The following is a 15,357-nucleotide window of genomic DNA, read 5'->3' on the forward strand; positions in this document are numbered from 1 at the left end:
TTGAAAATTGTTATCTAGTGAACCAATCTCGACAAATTTTAGGTTTTTTTTGTATGTAAAATAATACATTAGATCTGGTATTTAAAATTTCAGAAAAGAATTTTGTAAGAAATATTTTCAAAACTAGTATTCTTTAGGGTTCAGATTCAACTATATTTAAAGATTTTTGCTGTTTCACTTTTTGTAACTCATACAGGTATCTATATATATTGTTTCGCATTAGAATCTCTCTACTGTTAGAGGTTTGTCCTGATTGGCAAAGCAATGCGCAGTGAAAATAATTAGAGTTAGGAATGTGAAATGTGGCAGGAAGTTACTTCTGGGATATTGAAAATTACTAAGAGCGTATTTATTGTAATTTTAATTAAAAGTTTAATTAAAAATTAAAAACAGGATTTAAACATGTTTTCGTCATATCATCAAAGCATATTATTGAATAAAAAGTATTTTTACGCCGTTTTAAAAGTTTAAAAAAGTTGTTTGAATGCTAATTTCACATGAATGAATGAATGCATTTTGCCCTTTCTTTTTCTTTCTTTCATTTTTTTTAAGTTTTAATAATTTTTGAAAATAGACTCGATTTATGACAATGATTTTTTAAAAATAAAATTCAAAATAATGTCATTTCTTCTTTAAATTGTGGAGTCGCATTAAACGTGTTAATGTTTTGATTTTAAAAAAATTGCTTTCTTTGCTTTTCCAAACCAGTACAAAATTTTGAAGCAAAATTCAAAATTTTAAAGCAATTCATTGAATAAGATTCTTCACTTGATAAATATTGTTAAATTTTAACGCAGTACAATATTTAGTCTTTGAAAAATGCATTAAATGTCATTTTCTTAAAAATTTTATTTTCATTTTACTTGAACTACAAAGCTGTTTTGGTTTTTGTGAATTTGTTTCCATTATTTATGAAAAATAGCAATTGTGAAATCCTTTTCATTTCTTCTTAGAATAAGTAATCGCATTTTCTTTAATTTTTTAAAGCTAAAGTAATAAAATTTTATTTATTTTTGAATATAGGTTAAAAAACAGGTTTTTCTTAAATTTTCGAATTGTTTATCATTTAAAAAAAGCCCTCAACTCTTCATTAGAAATAAGAAGTGATAAAACACGTTTTTTTAGTCTAACCATTTCTTAACACTATTATTCTTTTCTATTGAAATATTAGTTTGAAAAATTCAGTTAGAACATTGCAATGTTCTATTGGCAGTTTCTGCTTGTTTTGGTAATCTTATGTTAGTAGCCGTCCTGATTGGCTCTTAGCTTTTATGGCGGCAAAACAAATGTTCTAAACTTCTAAACATGGCGAGTTTGAGCAGGACGAAATTTTAATTGAAATCTCAGCCATGTCGAATTTCATTTGGTGCAGCATTAATAAAAATCTAATACAATATTTTTGGTCATGCTGCGCATTTTTCTCAATGCCAATATATAGTCGGAAATGATGTATCATTCCAAATTAACTGGTAATTTGCTAAATTTAAAAGAAAAAATGTTGGAAAAGAAACCTGATTTTTATTGTTAATTGTACAAAAGATGATTTTTTTTTGTAATGATAAAAGTATGATTATTTTTATGTCAAAACCAAATATGTTTCACAATAGATGTTCCTGCAGTGTTGCAGAATTCAGTATTAAAATTATTATGTTATTGCAGAAATAACTTAAAATTTCAAAAATACTCATTTAAAATCAATTAATTTCAAAAATTTCTATAAAAACAAATCTTTATTATAAAACAGAGAACATCCCACGCTTAAAAAATAAGCAGACTCGCATATGTAAATGTGTAAAAATGTGCTTAATTTTTTATGTATTTTCTCACTATGCACCCTGATCACTTTCTTGCATATAATTAGGAAGCTGTCAATGTTTTCCCCACTGAGGTTGCATGAAGGTAACGAGCCTTAAATGAAAGAAGAGAAAATTTAACATGTGGTACATTTTTAAAATTTTCAAGGTTTCAATATTTTATAGGAAAAAGAAATTTCAATATGAAGTATGCTAACATGAATCTATTATAGTCCAATCTAGTGTTTTCAAATATCTAGAATATATCTTATTTAAATCTTAAAAAATCTAATATGAACAGCTTTTTGAAATAGAAATGCTGGAGAAAACGTATGTATGTAGAACTTAATTAATAAATAATTAAAAAACATCGCATAACTTTGAAACCAACACAGTGTAGATCTTAAGAAAGTAAAATTTATAAGTTTAAACAAAAGCTAAACTTATACTTAACAAACACTGTATTTCTATTTGGGGGAGTTCACTTAGACATATTTTTTAACTCTAATCATTGATTTTTAAAAAAAGCAGTCAACATCTTTAAGGTTATTAAAAGAGTTTTTTTAAAATTTAAAATATAGCAATACCAAATGCGTACAAGAATTAAGCATTTTTATTACTATGCCATTTAAAAATCTAAATAGGGAATCATATGTCCTTTATTTAAAGGGGAAGATTTTAGTCAATAATTTATCTGTTTCATGTGATAATATAATTTCTAAGTCAATGCAGCTAATAGTATGGAAGTTAATACTTATATTATCCATGAAATTCCTTAGATATTATTTTTTCAAATTCTTTATATCAATATATGCATTTTATAAGAAATTAATTTATTTTTATGTTATTGGAATTATAACTGTTTCATAAAATTTATATTTCAAAAGTTAAAAAACTGTTATTCGAATTTAAAATTTTCTAGAAAGATTACGAAACAATGATGTCAAAAATTATTTATTTATGTTCAGATAATGATCTTTATATGGGAATGTTACTTTTAGTCTTTACCAGCATTCAGATGTTAATATACATTATTATAGATGGCAATATTTCTAATATAATTGTACAACTAAAGTTGAACATATTTTATCTGCAAGTAAAAAGCAAACGTCTGTCTTGGTAACTTCAAACCAGCTCTTCAAATATCGATAGTACTTAAATGCACATGCCAGAAAGATGTATGGTTTTCATCTGGGGCTGCTTAAGAATGAATACATACCTGTACAAAATTGCCAATTTAGTAATAAGATAATATTGAATGTTGCCAGAACTACATGCATTTATTTATAAAAAGCTTTTAGTACACTAACCTTTTGAACTAGGTTGTTTTGTGCTGTTTATTGTCGCAAGAGCCATTTTTTTTAGTAAAGCAAGGTAAATTTCGGCAAGAGCCGAACTAATTTTGCAATACAAGAGGGGAGGTAAGCATGATGATGCAATAATGCATAAAGGGAAAAACTACATAAGCAACGGAAAGTTGAAAACAAATGTAAAGTGTGCTAAATCCAGTTATAAAAACAGATTTTAAAAAGTTCTTAGCTAACAGCGAAGATCAATATTGGCAGGAGTTCAGGGAAACGTGTTGCCAGGTCGAGATTAGATAGTACGCGTTACCAATTTAAGAAGATTAAAATTTTTGAAAGACAATAGACTTTTGAGTTAAAATCTTCATTTTTTAAAAAATTATTTTTGTATAGCACGTATTTTGCTTAGCTAAGACGCATTTCGACAATTTCACTCATATTTAAAGAGAATTAAAAGCATTGTTCATTGCCTAATTCAGCTATCTTAACTTTCGAAAACTCATTTTATAGATTTTTTGAATGCCTATAACCTTTCTTCTAACAATAATTTATTTAAATACGAAAAGGCGGAATTTTAAATTTCCTGTTTTGTATGTCCGACACAGCAACTTAAAGCAATAAAATTGCTTTTGTGTATTTTTTCCGTGTCAAAACAGAATTCGATTAGTGTATAGTCTGTAAGCATTTTTCAGACTAGTTTGGTATGTTCTAAAAAATTGAAATACGTAATTTTTCAATATAATATACATATAGTAGCATCCCAATTTAACTAAACTCTGTTTATCGAATTTTGCGATTTTTTATTTTTTCTGATTAAAATGAAAACAAAAACTCTTATTTAACAATTAATAAATCCCGAATTAACTAGTTATTTCAACGGCAGATTTTTTTGTTTAATACGGGTTAGAAAAATAATGGATTACTTTCCAATTGACTACTAAATGTTGTTCAGAACAGATGAATAACGGATGAATCTTTACAGATGAGTAATAAATGTAACTTTTCGTTTTGGTTTCATATAGGTTGGTTTTTTTCTTCCTGCACAATGCAAAGAAATGAGGAGCAGTGGAGACTCGGTCTTGCTAAACATTTGATTTTTAGGAATACTGTGAAGCATGGCATATTGTCGGAAACGAAAACGTTTTTCGTTGAAAGAAAAGCTTAATATTGTGCGTGAATTTTGACAAGATTATTGAACCGCAAAACGCTTTAGCAGAATGCCTTGAAATCTCTACAATTGTAAAACATTAAGCAGAAATTGAAAATTCTTCTGCAAAATGTAGCAAAAAATCTTCAAAAATAAAGTAATTGAAAAACACTCCTTTTTCTGTTCAACATCATTTTTGTGAAGAAAACAGCCATTAGACGGCCTCTGATCAACGAAAAGGCCTTTCGAGTTGGCGAGAAATATAATGCAAGACTTTTTTGCTTCCAATAGTTGGATCAACCGTTTCAAGAAAAGATATCACATAATACAAAAGAAAAATTTGGGAAGAAAATGAAATCTCCAAACATGTTGTAAAAGATTGGAAAGAAAATGTAGTAAAAGATGTACTTGGTTAAGTGAATGTTGTAAAAGGTTGGGAGGAAAGGTTGCTCAGTCTCATTGAAGGATTTTCATCATCCAACATTTCCAACGCAGATGAAACAGGATTGTTTTTTGATGTACAATCCGACCAAATGCTTCGCTATAGAATTAAAAAGTACTTGGGTTAATGGTTGATGATGGAACTCACAAGTTGAAGCTATTTGTGATAGGAAAGGTACTTAAGAGCACTGTTTTAAGAACGCAAAGGCATTACCGATGAAATACATAGAAAATAAAAATAATACCTGGATGATTTCTTCTCTATTTATAGACTTTTTGATATCTTTAAATAAGTATGTGAAAATGCAAGAGAAAAAATCTTTTCTTTACTGAGCAACGTCCCGCATATTCTTCAATTTGCAATTTAAATAGTGTTTTTCTCTTCAAAGTGCACAAGTATGTTTCAGTTACTAGACCTTGGTATCATTCGTTCTGTAAAAGTTAAAAGTTGTTTATGAGAAACATCGTAGCATCGTTAGACGAAAACTCAAAGAAAACATGCATAGCTAATGTTTTGACTCCTCTATATTTTGTGAGACAATCTTGGGACAAAATTTCTAAAAATAGTGTTGAAAACTGCTTTCAAAAGATGGGATTTCCAAGTTCACAAGTTGAAAATATGAAGTCATATGAAAAGAAATCGCTTCTGGGATAGACTTTAATGATGATGTCACATGTAACGACGGACTGTATCTGTGCAGTTAAAGTTAATATTGTTGATTTACCGAAACCAATGAATAGCAGTTCTGCTGCCGAAATTGATAATTAAACTCCCATTAAAGCTTTATTTTTTTCTGTTGATTTATATAGTTTGAAAACTGTGAAATATACCTAATGCGGCAAAAAATGGTTATGGATTTTTGTCGTTAGTCTTTAAAAGTTCTCTTAATTTTTTGGTAATGACAATTTACAGTGTCATTTTCATTTTTTCTCAAATAAAGAATATGTCCTTTATTTTACTCTAAAAGACGTTGTGGAAGTACAGAAGTATTAAAAACGCAATTTTAAAATTTATATACAGGGTGTTGCCGAAATCAACCGATAAATTCAGAGGATTGATAGTAGACATCAAGATGATAAAGATTCACCGTACAACTAGGGTCCCAATCGATGTTTAGTAGGTGAAAATCGTAAAAATATAGGAAACCTGAGAATTGTTGGAAAATGTAAAAAAATTAATAAAAAAAATAACAAATAATGTGTCAACTGTGAAATTTTGTTAAATGAAAGCACATTCTTAAAAGTTTTTTTTTTTTTTTTTTTTTTTTCATGTAGGTGACATGCTGATTTTATGATCCAGGTGGTCGTAAATTACTGAAAACGAAAAAGTAGTTTAGAACCTTTATTTGCAATAATATTAAAACTTGAAGAAAAATAAAAGCTTGAAAATGTAAGGAATTTTTTATTTAATTTAATATAAGCGTAGTGTGAGAACTGAGGAGTTTTTTTAAGATATTCAAGAAAAACTAAAATGTGTGCCAGAAAACTTCGCTGCAACATCGGTACCGATGTTTACAGATTCAAAATATAAATTCAGAGAGTGGATAGTAGGCATTAAGGAAATGAAAAATTACCATAAAACTTAGGGTCGCAGTTAACTTTTATTTTATTTATTTATTTTTGAAATCACAAATCGGGTGGAGTTCACACGTTGCTTGATACCACACAGGAAGATGCACACTTTTCTACTAGAGTTTTATCCTCAGACGAAGCCTACTTTACAAGAGAAGGCATCTTCAATACGCACAATGCACATATTTGATCATTTGAAAATCACTATCTCGCTGAACGTTCAACGTAAGTTTAATATTAACATCTGCGCAGGTTCATCTGTTGGGACCGTATCTTTTGCCCGAATGCCTCAGCGGCGCAGAGTAACTTGTTTTCTTGCAGCAAGTTCTTCCGGATTTACTACAGGGAATACCGACAATTGTTTGCCAGAACATTTGGTTAATGCAGGATGGTGCACTAGTACATTTTAATTGTATTCCTGAAATCTGACATCTTGTTTGCGAATGACGTTTAACGACCATCAATTTTGCAATGCTCATTAATGTATACTTGCTGGCTGCTTTTATTTCCCTTGAAGCATGAAAAATTTCCATTCGAGAAGGCATTTTCTTCTCGATTACTTTATTCCTAATCCTCGTATTTATAGGGCCATTATCTTCGCCAGGCTCATTATCTTTTCAACGTCTGCTTTTGCGATTTTCACTGAATAAACGTTAACTGCGACCCGATTTTTTATAGTAATTTTTCTTTTTCTTAATGCCTACTATCCACTCTTTGAATTTATCTTTCTAATTTGACAACACCCTCTGTAAACATCGGTACCGATGTTGCAGCGAAGTTTTCTGGCGCACATTTTAGTTTTTCTTGAATATCTCAAAAACTCCTCAGTTCTCACACTACACGCTTATATTAAATTAAATATAATATTCTTTACATTTTCAAGCTTTTATTTTTCTTCAAGTTTTAATATTTTTGCAAATAGGGGATCTAAGCTACTTTTTCATTTTCAGTAATTTACGACCCCCTGGATCATCAAATCGGAATGTTATATGAAAAATCTTTTAAGAATGTACTTTCATTTTTTTTAAAAATTGCATTTAAAACATCATTTTTTTATTTACTTTTTACATTTTCCAACAATTCTCAGGTTTCCTATATTTTTGCTATGTGACCTTATGTTGTATGGTGATTCTTTATCCTCTAGATGCCTACTATCACTCCTCTGAATTTGTCGGTGGAATTCGGCAACACCCTTTATATACATGCTGATCCCAAAAAGGGAATCAAGCATTTATTTTCTTAACTATTCGAATTAGACATACTTTCAGTTGCAAATATGTCAAGAAATAAGGTACTCAAATATATAAAAAATACTTTGTCCTCTGTATGTGGGAGGGGGGGGGGGGGTAAAAGTTTTTTTTTTTTTTTTTTTTTTTGCTACCCCTCTTAACTAAAAGTGTCATTAAATAAATAGTTTTTCTTACGCTCATCTATATATGGACACAGAGTTTCATGAACCTATCCGAAAAATTTGCTGGGATATCAAAAAGCAAATTTATTTACTTAAACCAATTTTTCATACCTCTGACCGGTTTTAGAGTAACACTTGTAATTTTCAGGGATTATATACACATCATGAAATATTATTAAACTCGTTTTTAAAAAATTAAACTGATTTTCTTTTCTTTTAATTTTATACATTATTTTTGTATTATATTGTAATAGGCAATAATTGATGACTCTGTATCTAAATCCGCTCTTCGAGAATTCCCATGCAATTTTAAAACATCAGTGGATCATTTGGTATTTCTAAGTACTTGAGAATAGGTTACACATCCTTACATCATTATTTCAATAATAACGCTGCAATATGTACTCCTTAATTTTTCCCTCTAAACTAAAGCTTCATTGGGCAAAAATCGATTAAAGTTTGTTAAAATTTTCATTACTGTTCTGTACGACCATATAATCTTTCCTGAACAGTTTTTTTTCCAAGATGGTGAATAAATTGGTTTTTATTTTTATAGCTGAATGGAAAGGCCCAATAAATTGTTTTGAAAAATGTTATACTGTTTTTACACCAGATATCTTGCTCTGGTATATGGAGTTTCATCGCAGCAACAACAAAGGGGGGGGGGAGCTACATTTACAATATATTGCATCCTTTCAAGACGTTCAGAATATTTTCGCGGATAAAAATCGCATAGTAATTTCTTGCCCATAATTTTATTGTTCATTTTAACTTTTCCTTTAGGTATTCATTTAATTTTGTAAGAAATATGCATATTTTTTATTTTTCTATATGCCCTATTATACATTCTCAGTATAGGATTGCGGTTTTCTTGCTAATATCTTTCACTATCGCAAGAGCTTTAGAATCATAATTCCCATGATATATTCTTTGTTGCAGTTTTTTCTCTGCCATTGATCTTTCAAAAACTCTAAATACTGCTAAAACATTTTCATGCTTCCTAACAACTCTTTGTAATTTGACGACAAAGGTTTGCTTATAATATCCATTTCATTTACAAAGTGTGAATGAAAATAACTGGGGCACAGCCTTTTAGTAACTTATAGCTTTTCTATTTTAAACTCGGAACATAAATTTCAGGAAAATTGTTCCCGGGAACTAATAAAATAAATAAAGGAAACTCAAGTCTACATTTTAAAGCAATATATTGCTTGAGAATAAGAAAATGGTGATTCAAATAAATTGTTTGCTTTATAAATACCACACATCCGGTTTCAAAAATTTCACTTTCGGTTTATAATTTACAGAATAATTTTGCTTTCAATAACCGTGAAAACGAAAATAAAGAATTTTCGAATACTTAAATGTGTGCCCTATAATTGGAACAAATAAAGCAGATTTTGGAACTTTGCAGTCAAACGAAGATTTTAGGGCAGGCATATACCTGAAAAAAGTGCTCATATAATACACAAATTGAAGTGCTTACAAACTTGTCCAAAATGAACATTTTCGACTCTTACACAAAACTGCATTCTTTCTACAATACTTGCGTATATGCTATCGAGTTCATTACTTGTGACATAAAGACAGTTTTTTTAATTTGCTGGCAACAATCTGCAGAGCATGTACTGGCAAAATAAATTCATCTCTTAGTTCAAACATAAAGCCACCATTCAGCATACTGTTTTACAAAACGCAACCAACTAAAGAATTTCAAAAAATTCCACACCAGACATTTATAGAAAATTGCCTCTGGTGATGAACTTCTTGTACGAAGAATAGATTTTTACACTTCAAAAGTGATGATTTTGAAGATTAATATTTCTATCTTGATTACCACAACTTTCTAGTTTGCAAATGGCATTTCTGAGAAAAGACGAGTTTGACTTTAACTAAGGTAGGGACCAGTTTTAAATTTCCAGATCGCAGGGTTCATCCGAACTCCACAAATGCTGTATAGATGCCAGTTATTACGTTGAACTAATCTTTATACTGTCAGTTTGAGCATGTTGAGTCCTGGACTGACTTTTCGTATGCTAGAAAGAAGGTTTCTGCATTACATGTATAACGTATCATCCACTCCGCTTCCAGTAAAATTAGGATCTTGATGTTTATAATCATTAAACCATTCTGTAAAGACATCGGTAGCTCGGAAAACGACATTTGTATTCTCTCTAATTAGGCCAGCATTACGATTACATACAAAATAAATCGTCAGCATATTCAAACGTTCCTTGTTACTGAAATATGTCAATCTTTCAAAAAGCATGCAAGTGTGAGTAAAGAAAATTTTTGAAAGATTAGATTTTTGATATTTTATTATTATTTTTAGATGCATTATCGACTATAAACAATGACGAAAAAGTCATTTATAAATATTTATTTGACAAATAGGTTAATTAGTAGTAAATTTAATTGAAATTTCACCAGAGCAGCTGACATTCTACGCCAAATGGTAATGCTGCAATTTTAATTTTCTTTGCATATGACTTTTAGGCGATGATGATTTTTCAAATGCAAATAAATTGGCAAATTTCTTTGAAATCATGTTGATTGGAAGATATACTATTAGACAGATATTTACGTACGATAATTTTTCTTTATTATATATATTTGGATTTCTGAGATAAAGTCATCCATCTAACTTTGTGATTAGTCCCTCTAAATTTAAAAATAACCATATCTGCAAAAGTAAAAATTTCTGTCGGAGTAAACAGGGTTATCACGGCTTCGGGAAAACACGTGGAATTTAAAAACCATCTATAAAACATAAAATTCAGGAAAAGTGGAAATTTTTTTTAAAAAAATTGGGAAAGTACAATGTTTATTAGTTTTTCTTCATCTAAAAAATGCTACATTCTTGCTCTCTTTAAACATTGCAAGAATAAAAGATCGTCGCCACAGCTCTTAAAAACTGAATATCACCATTCGCAACTGTTAAACCGCGGAAGCCGATCTCTTTTCTACTCATTTCACCTTTTTATCTACATAAATCAGCCCAATTTTCAAGACTGGGGGGGAGGAGAAACGATATTGGAATAGTGACTACAACTACTTAAATACTACTTTAGCTACTAAAACTGGGAAAAAAAAAACAAAAAAAACACCTTAATGTGAGTTTTATATTTGTGAGGAACTCTGCAGAAAATATATTTGAATGCATGTCCAAAAAATTGTGCTATTTTAAAAGCTATATCTCGTTTAAATCCACATTTATTGTAAAGCATTGCAGTATTATGTGAATAGCGAATGGTTGATTGCTTCAACTTCTTTATTCCAGAGCACAAATTTCCACTGCGCGTTCGAAATGCGCAAACATCCAATTGGAAATTTTCTTCAAAAAACTAAATAGGGAGTATAAAGAACAGCTTGCTTCATTTAATGAATAAACTCGTTTAAATGATTTTTAATGTGATGTCTCAAGGTCCGAAGAATTTCTGATTTTTGGGAAGTCGTAAAAATAATTCTTGTGTTGTCACATGGCATTGCGGCTGTAGAAAATGGATTTAGTTTCAACAAAGATATGCTTATTGAAACTTTGAGAGAAGATTTTTTAATTGGACTAAGGTCTGTGTATGATGCCATGATTTTATAGATGTGTCTGAAAATTTCCGATCGTAAGAAATTTGTTACGGAATGCAAAATTAGCTCATGTTAGGTATTATGAAGCTTTAGAAAAGCAGAAAAAGTTCAAAGGAAAACAAGAATGCCCAACAAACGCAAAACAGCTTTGCAATTTAGATTGTTGCAAAAGAAGAAACTGTTTGCTACCGGATTGATGTTAAAATATATGAATATGGAAGAAAAAAAAAAAAGAAATCCTTCGTAATATTTTTAGCTGTTGTTAAGTAATCATGGAATGGTTTGAGTCAAGAATGTTATTTTTTTATTTTTATTTTACCCGAGTCCTTAATTTAGATAGCATGTTCAGTATCTTTTTTTTTTTTTTTTTCCTTCTTAACATGTGAATTTGTCTTTCAAAATCTAGGCAATAACAAAGAAGAAAATAAATTCTTTTATATAAATATTCATTTACTATTCTGTTATTTCAAGTAATGTTGAAATGTTGCATACTTTCCTCTACTTTTTTTTACTAAGAATTATGGAGGAGGATATAGCTATTCTAACTATTACATACAGGGAAAACACATGGAATTTTTTTTCCACAAAATTTGAATAATAAACGTGAATGAGAATCATTGAACCAATTAACGCTTTTACTTATGAGGGACGCATAAAAATTTAATTTTTACTATCAACCTCCACAAAAATCAGAGTTTTCATACAATTGCCCACTTTATTTAATGAAACTTTGTAATTTGAAGTAGGGATTGTCCTGACGTATTATTTAGAGAAATAAAAGCTTGTCACATTTTTGAGACACCCTGTATGTATTTAAATTCTTCAATAAAAGCTAAGCATTATTATAAACATAAAATACCCTATGTTTAGAAAATATGTGGATCTGTGTATGCATGCATGTGCAGAGATGCTTACTTTCTTCAGCAGTGTCTCACTATGCACCCTGTATGACGTATAGGCAATTATACTATAGAATTAAAAAATATGTTTACGTTAATCACATTATTTACATAAACATTAGAATTATATCATTATGCAACGCAACTTACACTATATAATTAAAAGTTTTGCTTATCCTGCTAGTGCGTCCACTGTTAATTTGAAATCGGGTCATCTGTTGCTACATGGAGAATTACTACTTTATGAGGAAGGTTATTTTCTAGTTTATGGAATGTCTCTGCTAAGATTGAATTCCATTCTTGTGAAGACAACAGGTGTGTCACTGATGTAGGGGGGGGGTGTTTTAATTCAACATTCCATTTCTTTCTATAGGTATTCCATGGGATTGAAATAAGAGCTCTGAACAGGTTAATTCAGTTCTCTGGATTCATGTCAGCAAACAGCTTTGCATAATTCGTGTTTTTATGAACAGGAGCACCATCAAACTGAAACATAAATGTCAGTGTGTTAATAATAAATACTGTAAATTGCGGTCGTGGGAGGATAGTTGCTTAGATTTGTTTCACACTGTTTGGATCCTTTGTTCTCCAGAAGGAACTGGTGAAGTTGAAAAGATATTATTTGGATAATTCAGTGATGGCAAACAGTTTGGAGAGAGTGAATTTGTATTTTAATATGATTGTGCATAATCCACAAAATACAAGCTATGCAGAGCTAGTTTACTGAATGGATGTAGAGGAATCTGCACAGGTTCCTTATTTCAATACTATAGAATACTTGTGGAATGAATTAGAACGAATTCGAAGTACATCACAACAATCCACTTTAGTAACAGAAGCTTCACAGTTTTCTTTTACAGGAATGACATATATTCCTTCAGGAATATTCCAAAAATTTGTCAGCAGGTTTTTTTGTATCGAAAGATAATCCCCCTTCATATTGGGAATAATCACATCTGCAGGATAAGGGAAGCATAAAAATCTCTGAAAATGCTTTTAATTAGTCTAAAGCCCCTCCCGCTTCGACAGCATTCAGAAATGGTCAGTCTTGCTGACGTTGATGACTCGCTTCGGCGATAATTGGCAACCTAATACGACACTTTCTTCACATACTTGGGAATGAGCATGCTGAATTATTACCATTATGTGGATGTGGAGAACTTTTTTGATACCATACAGTAAGGGAAAAATGGTGGCATGTTTGAAGGTAGGCTATATCTCAATTTTAGACTTGTGTTCTTTTCCAAATATTATGCTACGTACTACAAGTTAACAATATGACCGCACCACAAGCACGCAAAACTTATACATCCTGTTTTACAAAAGTCATCCAGCCATGTATGAATGAAAATGTTATATCTTTGTATAACGCACGACAACAGAAAAAAACATTCTGGAAAATTTCAAATCATTAACTGAAACGAAATTAATGAGGATCAATTTCTGGTCGTTCTTGTTGATTCCTTCGCATCCGAAGGTCTGGATACTTTTGATCATATAGTGAGAGTATTTTATTATATTTTATTAGCTGTCAAATTTTGTACCAAATCTCTTGAAGCACTCAACATACACATGTTGTTTAATTGTATTTATAAATAATGAAAGCTGGTGTGCTATAAATGTATCGAGCATGGGAAATCTGAGCCTACGATATTAAATAAAATAAAAATGTTAAAGTGTTTTTATTACCTAGCTTTCTGCTCTGCCTGTTTCTCTGTTCAGTGAAAATTTTGCAATCGATTTCAAACTAACTTCCTGATAAGCTAGAGACTTGAAATTTTAAAAATAGTTCAGAGCTGGATTTTTAATGCAATATTGATTCGCTTCCTTATCTGTCGGTTCGGTAAATATTTTGCAAGAGATTAAAAACTTTCATTTTTGATAAATGGCGCCATTGCAAATCAACAGCTCATCAAGAAGTTAATGAAAATTCGACTGTAATTTCACTCACAGAAGACTAAAAAGCAAAAAATAATTATTTAAACAAAAAAATTAATATGTCTCGTTTTAAAAATGGGATAAAAAGTTCTAAAGAATTTCTTCTAGTCCTGGGCAGATTGTCCTGAAAATTTGTGATTTTAAAATTTTTAAATTCATAAATTTTCTGGATAATCTGTATGGACCAGGAAAAATTATTTTATTCTTTTTAGTCTATTTTAAAAACGTGATATATTTTTTGAATGCTCAACAGTCTATCGCACATGCCAGATATCTAGTTCGCCGTATGAAGTGGCAATCCTCTAAAATACAATACCAATATTGGCCACAGGTGTATTGAATGCCCAGAAGAAAACAAATCTCAGATTATGTGCAGTTTATTACATTGGCTACTAAGAAGGAACATTTTATTTGTTGCTTCTCATTTAATCTTCCTTCTATTCTCTTAAAATTTACTACTTTTATATTTCATTGCAATGAAATAATGTTGCAATATTTTTACTGATTAATATAATTTCAGTTGACTTTTGTACAATATGGTTCAAAAGTCATAGTTGAATGAATGAGTCTTATAGAAAATCTGGCATAATGGGAAATTTATCTACATGGGAATCTGTTTTATAAATAAATTTGCCATGCTGTGCGATTTCATTCAAAGTGCAATTTGTTTATCTTCTTGCAGGAGAATTAACTATATTTTCTTAATAATGGTATTTGATTTTCTCTCAATTCCCCATTACTTGTATCAAAATGTTGTAATTATTACAGGAAACTATTCAAAAGTATGGTGGATATATAATTTCATTATTACATAATAATTTATTAAATCTTATTTTTAGGCTAGTTTTGTATTTTCATTTTCTTTTCTAGCTAGGGAAAACTATTGTTGCAGCAAATTTCCTTGCTAGTGGAACATATATTTCTGAGGAGGACATGGCTGTTAAAGTTTCTTCGAGAAAGGGCTTTGACCCTCTTCTTTTTTACCAGCTTGTTGGTAGACGGCTGAAGGAAGCAGTTGAACTAGATGAACCGCTCATGCCATCTCATTTTGATTGATGTGATAATTCTTCAATTTTTTTATATATGTCAAGTACTTTTTGTATTTTTTTTATTGTGGAAATTGTGGAAATAACATACATATTTCACCTTTCAACATTTATGCTTGACAAATTCCAAATTTTCTGAAGTTCAGCTTTTTCCATTTCAAGGCTATTACATGTCTGAATTTATTATTACTGAATATCCTGTAAATGTGCCATCTATCATCTAA

The 15,357-nt window shown here is 30.1% G+C and overlaps 2 protein-coding genes across 3 annotated transcripts in view; both read left to right on the forward strand.

The window, feature by feature from the left end:
• Positions 1-4,206, forward strand: part of LOC129958114 (sialic acid synthase-like) — a 121,637-nt gene extending 117,431 nt beyond the window's left edge. Inside the window, exon 8 of the mRNA XM_056070308.1 lies at positions 4,120-4,206. Within this exon, the coding sequence (XP_055926283.1) occupies positions 4,120-4,191 (72 nt within the window). The 3' untranslated portion in view covers positions 4,192-4,206. The remainder of the gene's footprint in view (positions 1-4,119) is intronic.
• Positions 1-15,357, forward strand: part of LOC129958113 (sialic acid synthase-like) — a 53,822-nt gene extending 38,465 nt beyond the window's left edge. For both annotated transcript variants that reach the window (XM_056070303.1, XM_056070304.1), the window contains one exon: positions 14,958-15,357. In XM_056070303.1, coding sequence (XP_055926278.1) covers positions 14,958-15,143 — 186 coding nt within the window. In that variant the 3' untranslated portion in view covers positions 15,144-15,357. The remainder of the gene's footprint in view (positions 1-14,957) is intronic.

This window comes from Argiope bruennichi, chromosome X1, assembly GCF_947563725.1.
Source record: "Argiope bruennichi chromosome X1, qqArgBrue1.1, whole genome shotgun sequence".
Classification (NCBI taxonomy): Eukaryota; Metazoa; Arthropoda; class Arachnida; order Araneae; family Araneidae; genus Argiope; species Argiope bruennichi.